The 19634-nt window shown below is 40.4% G+C and overlaps 1 protein-coding gene across 2 annotated transcripts in view; it reads right to left on the bottom strand.

The window, feature by feature from the left end:
- pax5 (paired box 5) overlaps window positions 1-19634 on the bottom strand; it is a 32603-nt gene that overhangs the window by 4498 nt on the left and 8471 nt on the right. The window contains exons 3-8 of one of the 2 annotated variants that reach the window (XM_077719424.1): window positions 18103-18300; window positions 17363-17427; window positions 15398-15523; window positions 9228-9412; window positions 4362-4494; window positions 471-572 (exon numbers count right to left, since the gene is read on the bottom strand). In XM_077719424.1, coding sequence (XP_077575550.1) covers window positions 471-572; window positions 4362-4494; window positions 9228-9412; window positions 15398-15523; window positions 17363-17427; window positions 18103-18300 — 809 coding nt within the window. The remainder of the gene's footprint in view (window positions 1-470; window positions 573-4361; window positions 4495-9227; window positions 9413-15397; window positions 15524-17362; window positions 17428-18102; window positions 18301-19634) is intronic. The other variant, XM_077719425.1, reaches the window with a different exon arrangement.

The following is a 19634-nucleotide window of genomic DNA, read 5'->3' as shown; positions in this document are numbered from 1 at the left end:
GCTGTTCCTACAAGTCCACTGAGAGTCTATGCGCGTGCGTGTGAGCGTGAGATGCAAAGGAAATATTTGGAACTACACCAAAAAGCATTTTGTTTTCATTCGCACAACATTCGTGAGCGGGGAGGAGCTACGAGAAAGGAGCTTTGCGGCCCAGGATTGAAACACAAAAGCGGCAAAGGAGGCAGAGTGGAAGGGAATGAATGAATTAGTCGTGGGTCACTGGTGATTCTCATTAAAAACAAATTACTAATGTTGAGGAGGGACAGCTGTGCTACTGTGGCTGCTTTCTAATGATACACACACATACATGCGCGCGCCACCCCACTGGGAGCACTGTCGGGCGTAGCATTGCCAGACTAAAAAAAAAAAGCCCTCAATGAATATAGCCAAAGCTCCCGCAGCCCACACTTATCCACCGGTATGTGTCTTCTTGGCAGGAGATGGAGTGTAAAGTCACGAGTTGTGAGTACCTGGGACCATGCCAGTGAGGGAGGGGGTGGAGTAGCTGCCCTGTCCCGTGGGGGGAACGTGAGGAGGGTAGCCCGGCAAAGTGGTGCTGGCGAGGTCTCGCCCTGAAATGAAGAACATAGATGGACTGATTTAATGTTTTCAAGGACAGTGGTCACTACTCTGGACATTTTTTTACAATGTTGCAGTTATCTTAAGTCATTTACTGGAAGCCCAGGTCACAGAGGATGTGTTGTTGTAGTTGGTAATAGAGCGGAATTGATATTGAAGACACTTATTTATGGCAATAGACCTTTAATCCGTTTTAATTGGGAGAGGAGTGAAGCAATTGATCACAGTAAAAATTGATTGGATGTTTATTGTCATCAATGGCAGCCAAATTGTGAGATAAAAAACCCAACATATTTTTTACATCAAAATCTCACTAATAAACAGATTAAATAAGGAATTAATTGTTATTTAGGTAAATGTTATTCCATATTTTGCGAGTCATAGTTGTCGGATTGTAAATATTTTAAAAAAATATCATACTGTTGCACTCATTGCTGTGGGGTGAATAATTTTGCACACAAGTCTACACAGTAAATCTCTCTAAGTGCCACATTAATGAGGACATTTTCATGCTTTTTAAGAAAAGATCTTTTATATATTTTTAATAATGTTTGCTAGGCAATTACAATGAAAATTACCAGAATGTCCTTTTTTGAATTATTATTTTAGATGGTTCATTTTAGTTTTTTTGCAAATGGCCAGGTACTAGTTACTCATTGGCAATTTAAACCATTTGCCCTGAATGGCAAAGTGTTGGTAGGCAATTGTTTATATTTCGACCTTGTTGGAGTGAATCTATCCCCAGTAATGGTGGTGAATGAGTTAATATACAGACTCACTTCACCTTTTCAGTGAATATGACCAAAGATGTCAGTAGCAGGATAGGATTCAGAAATACTATAGATTACATGATAGTGTGTCGGTCTGAATCATTTCTCTGTTTGTACGGTGTATCGAGTTATGTGTGAATGTAGAGTATGTGTGTGCGGAGAGAGCCCTCCATTCATCTTCATCATCATCATCATCATACACACATCCACCCATATACACATGCATCACAAGCTTCCTGCGCAGACATTTATCATCATCATAAACAGCTCACACTATAACACCATCAATCCAATTCACCACCCCTCCACTTAAACACAACTAACTGGGAAGATGAGGACCAGGAAGTAGAAGGATGAGGAAAAACAATCGTTTTAGGAACAGTGTTATTGTAAGCAATAATAAATGTGAATAATATTACATTATGCATTATGTTTGATATTTCAAATATTGAAGTGTTTATGAGAAACATTGTATTTTAGAAATGGATACAGCAAAGTTCAAATATGTTTACAAAGTACACACGATATTTTGCCACAATTTTTTTTTTTTTTCAATATTTGATCTTATTTAAATAAATAATGCAATAGTAATTCAGTTATCAATATATACGTTTGTTGTCGTTTTTAAAATTGTCGGAAACATCAAACCACTGATGTTGAATCTACGCGGCAGCCTGAAGTCTAGTGAGCAGCACTCTAGTTTCACATCAAAATATTCCCACTCAGTTTATGATCACATCTGTAGAAAAAATAACAATGAGCTTTGATGACTTTCCAATTGAAGTGAGACATAATGAAAGACCTTGAATGTGGACACTTCTGTTTGCCCACTCCTTTCCATCACAATGGTCTATTATGTATATCATCTCATCCAATATCAAGAGTTCCGTTCTGTATCTTGACTAAGATAAGGCTTTAGCCATTTCCTCTACTCTAGTCTCCTCTGTCCCTCACTGCCTCATCGCTGCTGTCTCCGTGTAGTAAAGTTTTTCTCAGTATTTGACGCGACAGCGAGGCATTAGCGCAGGCGGGCTGCTCATCCGCTCAGGGTCAGTGCACAGGGCAAGAAGAAGGGGGAGGAAAGAGGGCGTTTGAAACGGAGCAGAGATGGACTCTCTGCAGCCCAACTTAGAGGGGGCAGACAGGGCCAGATCCTCTGCGGTCCATTTGTGTTTGTGCCAGCGCTACTTTAAATACTATCTGTTGTCCACTGCTTTGGCGTAGAGGTCAGCACAACGTGAACAACTCTCAAATCGTGTATTTCTTAACACATGAGGCACAAAGTTGACAAATATGTCTACATTTGTAGAATCCATTGGAAAAGACTTGTTTTTTTCCTCAGTGCACAAAGCAGAGGTGCATAGTAATGCACGACACTTCTTTTGTTACATTTACTCAAGGTTTGGCATGACTGAGTTTGTCAGATAAATCAACCAACCCTACTTTATGATGAACTACAAAATACTGTGGCCTGAAGTGAGCATTTACCCCCCCAAAAAAAATCTCTTCTTGCATTCGTGGCGGCCTTCCATTGGAGAAAATGTGACGGAATTGTATGGTCGGTTCCTCATGTGCGTTTTTCCCCCAACGTGCCGAGGCCCAAAGCAAACCCACATAAAAAATGTTAGAAGATGTCACCAAGAAAACAAAAAGAAAATTAGCGATGAAGATTGGCAACCTTTTCAGACATCTCACCCTCCAGAGGTGGCTCTATTCTCAGGGATAAGACCTCCAGTGAATGTGACGCATAATATTGTGAACATGTGTGTGTGAATACGATTGTGTGCATACATAAGCAGAAATGGAAATTTCCCTCTAACACCATTTCTGCTCCGGCAGGTAAAATTCCTCTGTGGTTTCGGACGGCCAAAAAGAGCCAATTCCCTTATATCTCAAATTCCCAGCTCTATGATTCCCCTCATTACCAGTGGGAGCACAGAAGCCTTGTCCGAGTGCTCCCTGGTCTACTCTTAATTAACAACTGCTTCTCCCCGTGTCCCTAAATGGAGACAAGCCTTTACAACGCTTCTCTATCCGTCCATCTTTCTTGCCATCCTTTCCTTCATCCTTTCCTCCAAGCACATCCCTCCGGAGATCTACAGCACTGAGCTCTTTATAGACATTAAAACACTTTCCAAGTGTAGCGCCCACGGCACAGCTCAAGTAGACTTTATAAGGATTACAGTATTTGGTGTATGAATGACTTTATTTCTTCATCTAATACGTGGATTAAATGTGCGCACTGGGGGTTTAAACATCATTGAAAAACATTGCCAGTAACGTTTTTTACGCATATATACAGATTTGATAGTGTTTGCGCAACTAAATTGTACTCCTGTCACAGAAACATGATGAGAACACACACACACACAGCAAATAGAGCATATGGAAGTGGACTATCTCTTAAATGGATTAGAGAGACAGAGGCTGTACATTAAAATCAAGTCAGTGCCACATTTACATTAAATCTGTTGTGTTACCTTCCCAATAGCAACAATCTGCATGGTCCCATGCTCACTGGAAGCCAATGAATAATTCCAAGCAAAAGTTTAGACCTGCATGTATCCAATTTTGCGCCTGCAACATTACATTCATGCAAATTTCTTGGTAATGGTCCACAGGAATGTGCTGGATTATTCTAAGGTTTCATGGGAATATTTGATGACTGAATATTTGAAAATGGTGTACACTGCCATTCAAAGGTCCCCACACATACATACAAAATGATGACTACAACAGATAAGAAGTCAACATTAATTCAACATTAATCAAAAAATATTAAAATAAGGCTGCTTGTTTCAGTTTTTTATCCGCAATTGCCAGCAATTTTATTTCCTCTTCCTTAAATTGAGGAATCCTGTAAAAGGTTATATTTTCTCTCCTCTAGATGCAATGTTCATTGGTACATAGTGCCATTAAGGTAGGTTAACGTAATGTACATATTTTTTAATGTACATATGTAAATATGACGTGAATCGTTACACAATCGAAATGTCCTGAAATCCTCCTTACCTGGAACTAGTGAATAGGACTGTGGGCCAGCCACGCTAGCTCCTAATTCTGCCCCGGTACTGGGATTGGCCAGGTTGTTCTTCATCTCGTCCAGTCCACTGGCTAGCGATGCCATCGAGGAATAATCCGATGTCTGTGTGGAAAAAGATAGTGGAGCAGACAGCGTCAAAATTCATGACTTTATTGGACAACTATGTGTTGTACAACACTGCTTTTTTCAAGACGAGTTAAGTTTATATTGATCTGTGTACAAAAACAAGAATTTACTCTACAACTTAGTCCAGCGGTTTCTAAAAAGGGGACCAACTATCTCTTTTTCTTCATCTGTATTGATCTCTCACACACTACATAGTACACACTAGAACTAACACACAACTTCTTCTCTTCCAGAGACAACAACAGCAAGAACAGTAATCATTCCAGGAGCTACTATATCTCCACACCAATGGCCTACACACAAGGTAAAGCCAAAGAAAAATAATGATGTGGTATGCCAACTGCTTTTTCTGAAATATTTCAACACTGCAAGTATCACCAAGAATATTAATATTCTTAATAAGATTAACTCCCTTAAAAAGTATGATGGAGTTATAAAGATTTTTTTTCAGATAAGTTTTACCTGTTCCTTCGGCATATTTTAAACTTGTTATGAGCAGAAAGTAATGTCTTTAATCATTTTTTATTGCAGTTTTTCCTGTAAAATCTTTAAAACGTGTGTCAAATTCTTCCACCAAAATGCATATACTGTAGTTTACATTCCACTTAAATAGCATTTGCAAATGTGTCTGATAAACGCTACAATTTTACCATTACCTGCTAAGCTTTATAAATACTACACAATAGGTGAACAGTGACGACATTTTTACAGGTCTATTGTCATGAAATCACAATTAATCTTGCCCTTTAGATCATTTCGCTTTAGGTATACACTGTACACCAATCGATAGCCATAATCAACTGTTCATTAGGTCACAGCTGCCACTGACAGCTCACTCCCCGACCTGCCAAAATACAGATACAGATGGACCACTGTCTTGTTACCTATAAACTGACCTATGTTTGACCCCACTGAAACAATTTATCCAGGGCTACTGATACGGTAATAGGTATGGACTAACATGTCAGTGCAGGCAGTGATAAACAGCAGGAAAGAAAACTCCCATTAAAAGTCAAGATCACATATTTGCACATATTTCCAACAACAAGATGACACATTCAGGAATCAAATCTTGTCATTCTGAAACAAAATAAGGAATAAAATTGACTAATATGTAGCAAATCAGGGTGCTTCCCACCTCTTGTTTGTGGTTGGTTGGGATAGGCTCCAGCACCCCTATTAGAAATAACCCACTCTTCCTTTCATGTGGACATAGTATTTGCTTTTTGTGTGTATTTACAGCTTGTTTACACTAATGACAGCAATCAGAGTTTCCTTTGGGCAATGAGGGGAGCGTTTTGCACTGACCCTTTTAATACCTCAGAATTTGTTTGAGCGTGTGAAAGTGTAAGTGTGAGTATCTTTTTGTGCTCACTGACCTCTTAAACACCCCCCGTGCTCGTCAGCGCACAACACAACCACTGGACTGTGACCTGCCAAATAAGAGCTTAACCCACACATTTATACACACAAACACACACCTGGCCAGCCGTTCACACTCTCTTAAGACTCTGTGTGCATTTTAAGCTTCCTCTCTTAATGACTCTCACCTCACTCCCCCCATCACACCTGTATTATTTTTCTCAATCCAACCACTACCCCCATGTCCCCCCCCCCCTTCATTTCTTGGCTGCCGTGAGTCTTATTATAATGGTGTCTAATGAGTCCGTGTAGCCATGTAGATGGGGGGGGGTGGGGGCAGCAGTTGCAAAGAAGGGGACTGCTGCGGTAATTGGCCATGATGAAGTTTGGCCAGTGGGGTGACAGGCTCGCTAAGGAAGATGGATCATTCTCATTCGCCCCCGTAAATGTTGTCAATTCTGCCGCTCATACGGCACCATCAGCCCTCATCAAAGAGAGGGACGCAGCTGCGAGGCTACGGACAGATTTTGGGGCCAAGTAGGGGTAGGTTGTACCGGGCTGTGTCAAAAGGAATAGAAGAATGTATTTATGACGAGAGAGAGGAAGTTAGTCTTCCATCAGTAAGGTTAAGTTTCTGACTACTGATGCTTTCAGCACCTTGGAGAGCTACGTTCATTTTGAGCCACCAGAAATGATACTCATTCAAATGAGTTAGCAAAAGTCTTGTGTCTTTGAGATTCATGCAATTTTCTGAGCAAAAATAGATAAAACTTGTGTTGGGTTTAAACCAGGACTCACATCAATAAGTAATGAGCCCTAAGCGAACCTCTGCAACGCAAATGTGTGCGCGCACTTTGGCATGTTTCAGTAGGATATTTGCATAATGATGTTTCCCCATTTCTCATTCTCCATATCCCCCCGCGTTCCCCATTTCTGTCTTTGTCGCTTTCTCTCTCCACATTCTTGTGTTCTCCTTATGGAAATTGACTTGACTGTAAAGAAATACAATTTTGCCAGATTGCCGAGAAAAAAATCTTCAAGATGATTGCAACAGAGATGCATTGAAAAGTGCATATTAAAGGAAAGCTCTAATTTTTTTTAAAAATGTTATGTATTGGACACATTTCAAATTAGATGTATGACAATACAGGAATTAAATAAATAATTATTACGTATTGAAACTTTATATAGTATTTGTGTTTTGAAAAACAACTCTGCTTTTAATTAATAGTATCTCAGTGATCCATTTTCAATACCTTAAAATCATGATAGAAAAAAAGACCACTCTGGAAACATGGCAGGCATTCTGGAATAGGTGGGAGGGGGGAACCGTCACCAGAGCTGATTTATCACCTGACTAATGGGAAGTGATTGAAGCGAAATTCAAATGAACTCTGTTTGACAGGCGCACATGCAGGCACACCCTCCACTGTGCGTCCGCAAATTAATTGTGTGGGTTAATAAACCACAGTGAAAGGAAGGAAAAAGAGCCAGAAAGATTAAGAAAAGCATTGACAAGTGTGTTTTGATGAATGATAAAAGATTTCCTTAATGCATGTGGTATGTGAGTTAGCAGTTTAAAACAGTTATTCACTTTAAGCAAAGACTTTTTGTGACTTGACTTCCTTGTGAATACAGAGTTGATCATTTTCTTTTGGACATACTATTTCAATTTTCCAGTCTTCCCTTTAATTGTGACTACTATGCCAGATGAGTCAGATTTTTAAGTAGATGTATCTGTATTGCTTTCTAAACAAGTTGATTGTCCTGCCATTATGCAGCTTCAAATCAATCCAAATGAAAAATAACAGAATTCACAAATACCCAGCTAAGGGCAAGTCCACGCACAACATCAACAGCACTAAAATCTCCTTGGCATCTTGTAGCACCGTCTGTCACAATACCGACTGACCCGCCTTGACCGCAAGCCCATCACACAGCTCACAAACCAACAGACGCACAAAAAGAGCTGCTCCCACATAGCAAAGGAGGCTGAGCTGCAACTGTCGATGTTAAGCATATGACTGTCAATCATTCCCTCTGGGAAATTCAGGCTGGGGAAAGTGAGTGGGGTGGGGGTTCAGTCGCCTAGACCAGATAATAGAAAGAAGCGGAGGTAGAGGGACAGATCGGAATGTCGCCTTTAATGTGTGTGTGCTCTTTTCTTTTGTAATCACAATGCAGTCCGTAAAGCCAGCGTGACCCCAGAGTGACCCAGAGTTTAACATCCTTCTCTGGGTCCAGACCCCAGCGGCTTGACTTGGCACAGAGAGGACATTGACCTATGAATCATGGGTGTTAGGCTCCTTACTCAAAGTCTATAGAGCTACTTCAGCCAATCCCTGTCGACCTCTCGCCCTGTCCCACTTCACTCTCCGTGTTGGTGGGACCAAAATGAAAAGGCTAAAAAGGCCAACTCTGCCCTCAAGGTCTAAGGCTGTAGCCTATCTGTGTTACTACATAGAACAACTCCACCAGAGTGTTTGTTCTCTTGCCCTTGACACTGATCAAGTTAATACAAGTAAAAGAGGCATCTATTTAAAGGTGGGGCAGGAATAATTGCCATTTTGAGACTTGGGCCAATGTATTTCCTAATATTCACACAAAGATTGCGCATTGAGAGCATCTGATGGAATACAAATGCTAGCTTCTTGTTGTTTTTGTTATTACACCTGTCCATTCCACTCACGTTTACATTATTGTAGGCTGGCAAAGGGCGTGAGGTCAATTTAAATGCAACAATAATACACAGACGGACCATGACGCAGAGTCTTTTTGTCTGTTTTCAAAGCTGAATATTTCTCAGGTGCATCAGTAAGAAGGAAAGAAGTGTTATTATTATCTAAACGCAGCAGTAAAAGAAATTTAACCTAGGACCCTCTCGATAGCAGCTTCACTGCGATTACCTTTACTACTTACTCATTAACTTTAAAGATCGTGTAAACTGATCAAATATGTCTTGTGAATTGACACCACAGAGAATAGTATTATTAACAATACTACTTAATTTTAAATAATAATTAAAAAAAATAAAATGTCATAAAAAAAGAGCCTGCTTTCTTATTACATGACTTTGTGGTTCCAGGAAAAAAGGCAAATATATACATGTTAAAAAGGCACAGTATCATGCAGTCTTTACGGTTAATATCGTGCAAGTATGTTGTCTTTCACTTCCTCACTTAGGAAGTATTTCCTTACTCAGAGTAAAGATTATATCCAATTTTGTGTTTAGAAAAATTATACAACCAGCTGTATGGTCTGGATCAATTTCTGTTGGTAATGGATTAGTATTATAAAGTTCAGATTTTTAATTGTCCCCCAAACTCTGCACTGTGCCACGCCCTTACCTTGCCAGGGTCTGGGCTCGCATAGAGGTCAGAGCTGGATTGGATTGGACAGGATGGCTGTCTGTCAAACAGGCGGTCCAATACCTCGATCTGCTGCGGCGAAAACAGCTCTCCTCTCATCTGCTTCCTGAGGAAGTCCCGCCCATTGTGGCTATGCCCATTGGCCAGCGGCGACTCTTGTAGACCTAAAAGAGATTGAAAAGATGTTGGTGAGAAGCTTTGCAGAAAGGCTATTTACAAAAGAGAATGCAAGTGCATAATGAGTAGTTTATGTGGTTGTAATGTGGATATCCGAGTGGAAAATTTGATGGAGCCAGGTAGAAAGTGATGATTGATGAAATAAACCTCTTCAGGAGACTTTAATGAAGGACAGTGGCCTGAATTCAAACCATGGATTGTAGGGAGTGCGAAAAGAAAATGCTATACAAACGCAACTCATTACCAGGCACACACTGTCCGTCTTTTTTTGATCTCTCAAGAGCTCAGTCTCTCTTCGTCCCCATCATTCTGCTTGCATCGCTCGTACTCAACCCAACGCCGAAATATATATTGCAGTGGTATCAGTATTAGACAGTGAGCTCTCGTATCCTGCAGTTATTGCAAGGCTGAAGGACCGAACGAGACAATTATAAGAACTCAGAGAAGTCGCAGACTGCAAATGATTAGAAAAGGGAGAACCAGAGAAATAGATAAAGAGAAAAAGGGGAAAGGTGGGGATGAGGGTGAAAATCCCCCCGCGATAGAGCCAATTCATCGCTTCAAACTGCTCCTGAGAACCTATTTTAGTCTTAGGGTCATAGTGTGTGAGTGAGTGTGTTTGTTCAGTAGGGATATGACAGACAGAAAGCGAGGGGGGCTTAGGGGGTCTCAAATATTTCTTTCTCCGATTTAGACTGAAAATACAGATGCATTTGAGCGATCTGATCTAGAAGAATAACAATTTAGCCCCACGTTGTAAAAAAATAGTAATAAAAGGAGTTGGTGAAATATGATTGAAATGTTTATCATTTCGCTCACAACGGTAAATACTAAAATATGTAAATGTAGTGGCAATTGCAGCATTGACTTTCTCACGCACTTAGACAACCTTTTTTACCGTTTTGATTTTAAGTTTGAGTTTGGTCCAGGTTTGACAGTGCACAAATTCACTGTTGAGCAGTGTTGTTTTTCTTACTCCAATGACAGTGCAACACTATCTGTTACAAGGCCCGTGACTACCACCACTGATAAAAACCCTGAACTCACTTTGGATTGGAAGTCCACTTCACAATGAATGAAGAAATGCTTTTCCTGTTCTTAAATTGAAGTTGTTTGTTTTAGTTTGTTTTGTTTGCAGTTTTGTGGTTCGTTACAGTAGGTACCCTAATTATGCAAAGCTTGCACATAAAATCCCCATTAAATTTTGAATAGAGGTGGCGCACATACCCACAAAACATCAAATTTCAGACCGATTGTGAGGAAGAATTGAGTAACATGTTTAAACTTTCCATACTTTATTGTCACTTTACATTGGGGCCAAGTACCTGCTGATTACTGTGGCATGTACAGTACCCTCCCCTTACTGTTTTACATTTTAAACCACATGTGCTAATCAAAAATTTGCTCATTTCAGACACCTTTAGAAGCCTTGGCCTAAGTGTATACATATATCTGACCAGTCTAACTCACTCTGGCTCTGGTGCAAGGGTTTGAAAAAAAGTCCCCTTGGCTTCAGTACACAAAACCTTTTTCATCTACTCTGACAAATACACTCCTTGATCATAATCTCTCTTTCTTCAGTACTTTTTCTAAGACACACACAAGCATACTTGGTGCAGTGTGGTCGTAAGGTCCGCAGGTCTCTAGTGGTGACAGACCAATCAGGGTGTAGATAAAGCCAGTATGATGCTTTAGCCTGGTAACCCACGGCGACCCATTTAATCCTACCGGCCAGTCCCCGTGATAGAATTCAATTGATCAATCATGTAGCGCTGATGGCACCATTTCAGCCAGCTTATTGCTTTCTGCTGTTTTTCCGTCACTCACACTCACTCACATACAAATATATACTCTCCAAGTCGAACCCATGCTTGCTCAGATTGTACAACCACAAAGGGAAAACGCTCAGAGGAGGCAAAAGCATGGAGAAACAACACAAACTTGAAGTAAGAACTAAGCTTTGTATTTATGATGATCAATATTGCCCATTTCTTTAGCTGAATGTGTGTGGGTGTGCGTGCAGAAGTGTTTGTACGTCTGTGTGGCTTGATATCCGGCTGCTTTCATTGTATCCGTGGATGGGTAAAGAAACTCATTGCCGTGACGCGTTAAATCCTATTCACCGCTGGACACACACACATGCACATGCACACACACACACACAGCTGACTCTATCTCTATGAGTCCCAGAAGGGAAGTGTTTCTCTTCCCTCTTCTTCAGAGCAGAACAAAACAAACAATGAGCCATTATTGTTCTATCCTCTGCCTTATTCCTCTCTCTTCCGCCTCCTCTCCCTCTCTCCCTCCCTCCGGCATCCTTTTCATCCCACTGATGTCCACTGCAATGGCTGACATTTTTAACAACCCATCAAATTAAAATACACGCAATAAGAGAGATCACCCGTTGGGTTGTTTAAATGAACAGACAACACCTTCTTCCTGTTCAGTTCCATAGAAAATCCCTTTTTGATAAATTGTAAAAAGAATCACTGAATTATATTTTACCGACATTTAGTAGCGGAATAAAATAGAAATAAAGGCCACCATTTCTAGCCATTTCATACCTCCTCGTGACGTCAGTTTTACCCACTGTTTATATGCGTATGGGTATAAGTGACATCACAAAATTATTGCACTCATCAGTATTGTCAATTTTTTATGTTTATACACTAAACTTCATGCCTTAACATTGACTACTTTTTCTCCATTACTTTTTTGCTCTTTTGCCCTTAGTAAAAAATAGGGCCATGTTTACATGAAAAAAAATGAGAAACTCACATAGAAAATTTTAAAATGTAAATATTTTCGTTTCCTTGTAGTTACAACTAACTTTTTTTGCATGGATGTCTTTTTCACCCAATTCTGAAAAATGATTGGCCTGTGTTCCAATTTCATGATCACATCTTTAGTGGTCGTAGAAATGTGTGATTTGGATACTTAAGTACTTTGAGGCAACGGTCTTTCAAATCAAAGTCATTTAAATGAGGTCTTCTCTGAATTAAGTGAAACTGGGAAGAACTTGTCGAGTTCTCATTGCATACTGTGTGATACGAGACATAGTGGTTGGGAATCATTGACATGCACTTAACAAAAGCTGTAAATGTGACCTCCCAGTGCCAGCTTTGGCATCTGAGTGTGTGCATGCCCTTTCTAAACTCCAGTGATCAAAGTGTTTTTTGGGCCGAGGAGAGGGTGGGAGAACTCAGGGTGAAGGTCAGAGATTCCCTCCATCTTCCCCTCTTGACTTGCACCACATCATGCTCTTTTCCCAGCATCTTTTATCCGGTAAGCTGTTGCATGTCACAGTGGATGCACGGGGGGGTCGAAGGTCAACATGGCATGCTGTTTCAATAATTCAAGTAAAATTATTTGGTTTAAAATGTTGTTGGACGTTTTTCATTGATTGTGGAGTTCATTCTTTTCCCTAGCCGTCCAACGAAAGATAGCACATATACTTGTGCGAATACACACCTTGTTAGATGATATGTTAAGATACAATGGTCCCCTTTTGGCCCCACAAGTCAAGTTCTTCCATTCAATCCCATTCATCTACATTCTGCCACCTTCACCATAAGCCCCCTCCTTTAACCCCCTACTTCCCTTTGCTTTGACTGGGGGGCACAGGTCATCACAGGACTTTACCCCCACACTCTATGAACAATAAAATATATTTTAAAAAGTAGGTGGATTCATCAATAGAACTAAAGCTTGCTTTAGCTTTTGGAATAATTTCACAAATTCATGATGAGTACTAATTGTACATATTAATAATATTAGCCTATGCAGTGATTAGTTAGGAAATTTTTCAAACAATGCACTTGGTACACAAAAATAATTCCTCTTATCACAGTGTTGTGTCAATGGCGCACTGTCAGATTTTGGGAAAACCATCGTTATTGTTACCGAGTCTACCACACAGCCTCCATTCATGTCCATTCAAGTGTCTCCGCGGACTAACATATGGGCTCAAGACTAAATAATTGTGTCCTGTTTGCGTTTGTCTATGTCTGTCCATGTCGCCTCATGCTGTTCCTCCTGTCGCCCCTCGCTGTGCGTGTGTGTCATTATCCGGCGGGGGTTGCTCTAATGGAAGCTGTGATTAGCAATGCTGTTAATTAGCCCACAGAGTCAACCAGGCAGACCTTTGCGAAAGCAAGTCCGGTAGCAAATGCACGAACAATACAATGCGAGTACATTTGTTACGATTCCAGGATGCTTCAGTGAAATACGCCATTGGAATTTTAAAGTTCAGACAAACAATCAGCGTGTTTCACATAAAAAAAGAATGTGAAACAATAACGTGCCTAATTAGATTACAGCACTCATACTTGAGTCTTTGCCCATGTCGCGAGGACAAGCATAATAGTTCATACAACATGACATTTATTATTCCTATCAACGAAATACTGTCTCTAACTAAAAGGTCCCAATTATGGGTCATTCTTACTGCAGATATTGGGACTTGTCAGCTAGACAATTGCATGGTTATTCACTGGTGTGATAATGAGGATGGCTCTGTTCCCTGTAGGTGATGTGTTTCATGGAATGCACAATGGTGCAATTCAGGTGCTATTTTAACATGTCTATTCTGATGATGCATCAAATTTAAAACATAACCACGTTACATTGTTAAATATCCAAGTGTAAATGAGACATAGACTTTACAGTTTACAACATAGTATCAAATGCTACTTTTTAGGTCGATTAACCACTAATAATGCATTTTTGGGGGTATTTTGTCTTTAAATCAGACAATTTGCGGGGAATTTTGACTTGGCCATTGGCTCAGATAATCAAACTTTAACTTCTTATAGTGAAGGGAAATAAACAATCAACAATTCTTCATCCATTTATTTTTTTGAATCCGTTTTCTATTTTTTTTATTATTTTACTTATGTTGGTCAGGAAAAATACCTGACATTTACACACAAAAAATAATTGAAAAAGGGATTGGGAAAAATGTCAATGTTTAATTTTTAGTTTTTGACTTGACTTTCATCACATCTAGTATATAGTCTACTACAAAAGTCTAATTTAAACTACTACTGTGCACAATTTTGATATATTGACTAAATGGTTTCATAAGGTTTTCCTGGAGATTTTCACACTATTTTCACACTGTTATCTAAAGTACACTTACACAATCCAACAAAGATCCTTAAAAACGTTTTTAATTTTTTTTTAATTGTTTCCATTAAGGAGAGTAAATAAAACAAACTTTTAATGGTAATGTTCTCCTTTTTTGCACTACATTAAAGCATTAATAAATTCAGTATGCAATACTCTTAAATTAATACATACTTAGCTGTCTGTCTAAATTGGCATTGCTTTTTTTAGAGTCCGATTGTTTTGATTGAGTAGTATTGGACTTAATTAAATTGCGCAGGTGTAACTAATGCGTTTTCACTTTGTGTAGTGTGTGTGTGGCTGTGTGTGTTGGGGAGGGAGCCGAGGCAACCCTCGAACCCCCCCGTTCAGACATCTGGTCCTGTCTCATTTACAGGAGGAGTCTGTCTGCGTGATGGCTTTTTAATGCCATGACAGAACCACGCATGCATTCACAAACACACTCATGACCATATACAGTAACGCGTACAGTATGTGAGCACCCTTCCACATCCTTCCAGTACCTTTGGCATGCAATGAAAAACAATTGGGATCAATAGTGTATGAATAAACTTCCTCTGTTGATGGCTCTCAAAAAGTGTTTGTGAATGAAGACGTTTGCTTGTTTTGTTCAGGCGTTGCACGTATACACAAGTCTGTCATTGATCAGCACGTGCAGTTATTCCCAACTGGGAAAACCACACCGGAAGGAAAGTGGGGGGTCGGGCAGTCTAGTGGCTCTCGCTAATGTGATTATGTTTGTGGTGAAAAATGTGAAAATACATGTGTGAGTAGAATATGTAAGTAAACAGGGATGCTAACCTATATGTAAACAGACATACAAAGGCATTCCCTTTTTAACGCACCTTCTTCTCGCTTCCTTTTTCCAACATCGGCAGCTGAGCTGATACCCAGAATGCCACTGATGGAGTATGAAGAGCCGGCAGAGTCGCTGGTCACCGCAGAAACCTGTGTTGCAGCTACTGACGTTGCTGTAAGCAGACAAAGTTCCAATTTTGGTGAGTTCAGGTTAAGTTGACCATTCAATATACAGAAATTCACATGTTATTCAGCATGTGGCTCACCCTCACTGTCCTTTTAACGCCTTACTTCCTTCTTTTTATATACTACACACAGCTCTAGGTCTTTATTTATCCCAGCAGACAAAATAATGAAAAATACTCATTTTAATCTTATAAGTACCCATAAATATAGATTTTAAATAGTTACGGAGAGCTGAGGGTGTCTTAAAATGTGTTACTTCTAAAATGTTAAGACTGAAATGATGTAAACGTGTTCAATCGTCTTCTTTTTTTTTTTAACACATTGAGCACTTATTTTCAAGCAAATATCTAGAATTCACTAGACACCATGCTACACATAGGTTCTCCTGCAAAATAAAAACAAAAATAACAAACCTAATGATATGCATACATGACTGCAAAGCACATCTCCTGAGTACATCATTAAACAAGCTGTATTTACATAGAGGATCAAGAATTAGCAGTCTTGGCAGTTTAGCATGCACAAACATAGTTTAAATATGTTTCAACTACATTTTGGTTACAACATGTTATTTTCTAGGATTAAATCAAACACAATACAAAAGCAGGGGATTTAGACGATTATCACTTACCTCTAATGTAATATAGTGGTTGTTCCCTTATTATTCTTATATTTTTCCGAGTTCCTTTGTTACATTTTCTGACCATTTTAATCATATGCCTCTGATTCTAAACTCATTCTTGCCAAGTTAACACAGAGACTAAAAAGAAGCGAGAAAAAAAGCTTTGGGGTTTGTCAGTGGTTGTCTTTCTCTCTAATCTCAACACCTCTGGGGCGACAAGTTCCTCGCCAGGCGGCACAGCAACACACTTGTCATTCCCTTAGACACACACACACACATATTATAGAGTCGCTCATACCTGGTCTCCTTATCTATGCCCTTATAAGCAAGCACGGGGCTGAGTGACAGTATGGTATCCCATGAGGCAACGTAAGGTGAGGAGACAGACATCCTAATCCCCCATCCCAACAGACCCTCTGCTCCCACAACAACATAAGAACAAGAACTAGGTGGGGAAGTCTCAACACGCACACACATTTATAAACTGAAGGATTTATCCCACCCCCCTCCCGCCATCCACTCTGTAACAACTTCTCCAACAAGGAGGTGATAATGAATGCATATCCTGCCTTTGCCTATCAGTTGATTTAGCACTTCATTTATCTGATTTTCCTTTCTTTTTCTCCCCACTGTCTTTTTTATCAGAACCTAATGCTTTTATTCTGCAAATCCAAATGTTCAATTTTACGCCTGGGAGTGGGTACCATTTATCTGGATAATCTGCGACAGTGTGAATGTGTGTGCGTGAATTTGAGTGTGTAATAGAAGGAGCCGGGAAGCAGTGTATAAAAATTAATTTAGATTAATAGAAGATGCGTGATCGTGGTGATAGACACTGAAATGCAACCCAGAGTTGGAAAGGGAAGAAATAAAGGTGAAAGGTTTTCTTGATTGATGGCCTGATAGTTTTAAGTGTTCATTTATATTATTATAACTTTACATTTGTATTAATTATATGAGGCTTTAGAGGGAGAAATGTATGTTTATTGGCTGACATGCCTCAACCGTGAGGCAATAAATTTTGGCACGCATGCAAACTCCACACAGAAAGGTCCAAACCTGGATTTGAACCCAGATCCCCCCCACTGTGAGGCCGCCAAGCCGCCCAGATTTTGTAACAGTGTACCCTTCTATACACACTTGAGATGATATTAGTACTCCTTTAAAGTGTGCTTTGGCGGGGCAAAGCAGGATTGGCACCCACCTAAATTGTGAGCCGCTACTGAGCCCGTTTGGCCTGGCAACTGCTGAACCTTGGTCCGAATGATCCTGCAGGAGGAGAGAGGAGACATTAGTGCGTGTGAAATGGTCATTTGTGAGTGTGAAAGCCAGAGCGAGGCATGGAGGACATGAGAACATGAGCGTCGTGGGAGCCACGCCGTGTGTAAGCATGCGAGTGTGTGTGGCTACACATGGATGTGTGCGCATGGAGAGGCTTGCGGCCGGCTGACATGGCAAAGGGGCCTCACACTTCCTGCTTGGCTGCTCATGCAAGCCCCTTTCGTCCTTTTTTCCTGGCCTTTCTTTTCCTTCCTAATTCTTCTCCATCCTGTCCCCGTCTTTACTTCCCTCCCTCTTCTCTTTTCTCTCCTTCTTCTTTTGTGTCCAACATTCCCCCTTTTCCTGCACACCTTCCATCCCCTTTTGTCTGACTCTTTTGCCCACTGCTTCTCTCTCCCGTTTCACTGTCCCTCCCTCTTCTCTGGCTCCCCGCTCAAGGGAGAGCCTTGTCATTGTATCATCGTGTTGAACCACTGAACTGCAGCCACTTCATGCATATGGAGACTGGGGCTTCTTAACTGGGTTGGTTCCCCTGCCAGAAATACGTATATAGACACAACACGCTGCCTTACATGATATCGCTATGCACTCTTTGTCACTTTGGCTTTATGTAAAGTTGATAATACCCACAACTACTTGACACACTTATCAGAGCATTGGTACCTGTTGATGGAGCTGACACTGGGCACGCTGTCATTGTCGCACACTCTCTCAGCCAGGAGCCTGTCCCGGATCTCCCAGGCAAACATGGTGGGGTTTTGGCGTTTGTAATCGGCAATCTTGTCGACCACTTTGGGCGTAGCAACCTTTGGTTTGGATCCCCCGATGACACCCGGGCGAATACTGCCTGTTTCATAATATCTGTAAAGCACAGACAATGATTGAATTGGTCATCATGCACCTTTTAAAGTCTGACTGACTGACTTTAGGCGTATCCCCCAGGGGTCACCGCAAGATAGATGTGGCACAAGTTTTGCTGATAAAACTCCCACAAGCAGGAAACATAACCGGGCTTATTCGGTAATTACGATCACTTTTTGTGCTGGATGTCATTCGGGTAATTTGCAGAGGAATGGTATTGAACATGTTCCAACAATTCAGCAAATCCAAAAATCAAATGGGAATTGAATCTTTTTGTGGATATTTTCCATCAGTCTTTTCTACACATTTCTCAGCATTAAGTAATCAATGATGACAAATGGGCTCTTTGCAAGTAACCTCCTGGGTTGCTGAGATAAGGTTCACTCTTTTACAAAAAATGTGTTCTCAACCTAGTATTTACACACATCCCTCAACTAATCATCACAGATGTTCATCCTGTGTTTAAAAGCCCTCTTCAAAATGTTTCTCCCCATTTTACCTTGAATTAAATGTAATTATCATATCTGATAAATCTGGGTCAACCAAATGAAAACTTTAATTTCTTCACTTGCATGTCTTTCTTAATGAAGTTTAATTTTCTTTTGCAATTTAATGTTATGAACTTCCACCTTAGGTAAGAGTAATACATATATAATCATTATAGAGCTCAAAACTGCTTAACGGGACCTAAACTCAAACTTCATTTTTTTTGGCAGGAATACACTGTATATTCCAGCATAACTATGATTTGAATTTTGCATTCATGTAATATGAATCAAATGAAACCAAACTAGCTGCTTCAGATCACAAGTAATGTCATATGTGCAGTAGAGTAGGACTGTTGACTGAGTGCACACTTATGTAGTTCTTGGCAAAAATCGAGCGAAATATGCTGTAATTTCTGGTTGTTGTTAGCAGAGCGGATTCATTTGTCGCTTTTAAACAGACTTTGAAACATATTCCATTAGCTGTCATCAGCCTGGAAGACATGGGCAACATCATACTGAGCATCTTGGGAAAAACATTTCAGAAGTGCACAAAGTGTGGGAATCCGGAGTTTTAGTGCAACTTTCCATGGCCAATTCAATGGGATAGTTCATTTCCCGTCATATTAAAAACGGTATGACCGCATGCATTTGACGTGAGTGCGTATCACACTGACAGTCAAATGCAATCTGAGGGTGACACTGACAGACTTGTTCGCCCCGAGATCCAGGAGTTTTCTCTCCGGCATAGCTATTTCATGAATTTATTTGCATGCACAAGGGGCAGGTGGGCTGCGGGTGGGAGGGCGCTTGACTGGTGGAGGACAGCAAATGCACTACCCAGCTTGC

Source organism: Stigmatopora nigra, chromosome 6, assembly GCF_051989575.1.
Source record: "Stigmatopora nigra isolate UIUO_SnigA chromosome 6, RoL_Snig_1.1, whole genome shotgun sequence".
NCBI lineage: Eukaryota > Metazoa > Chordata > Actinopteri > Syngnathiformes > Syngnathidae > Stigmatopora > Stigmatopora nigra.
This window is presented reverse-complemented; position numbering and strand designations above follow the sequence as displayed.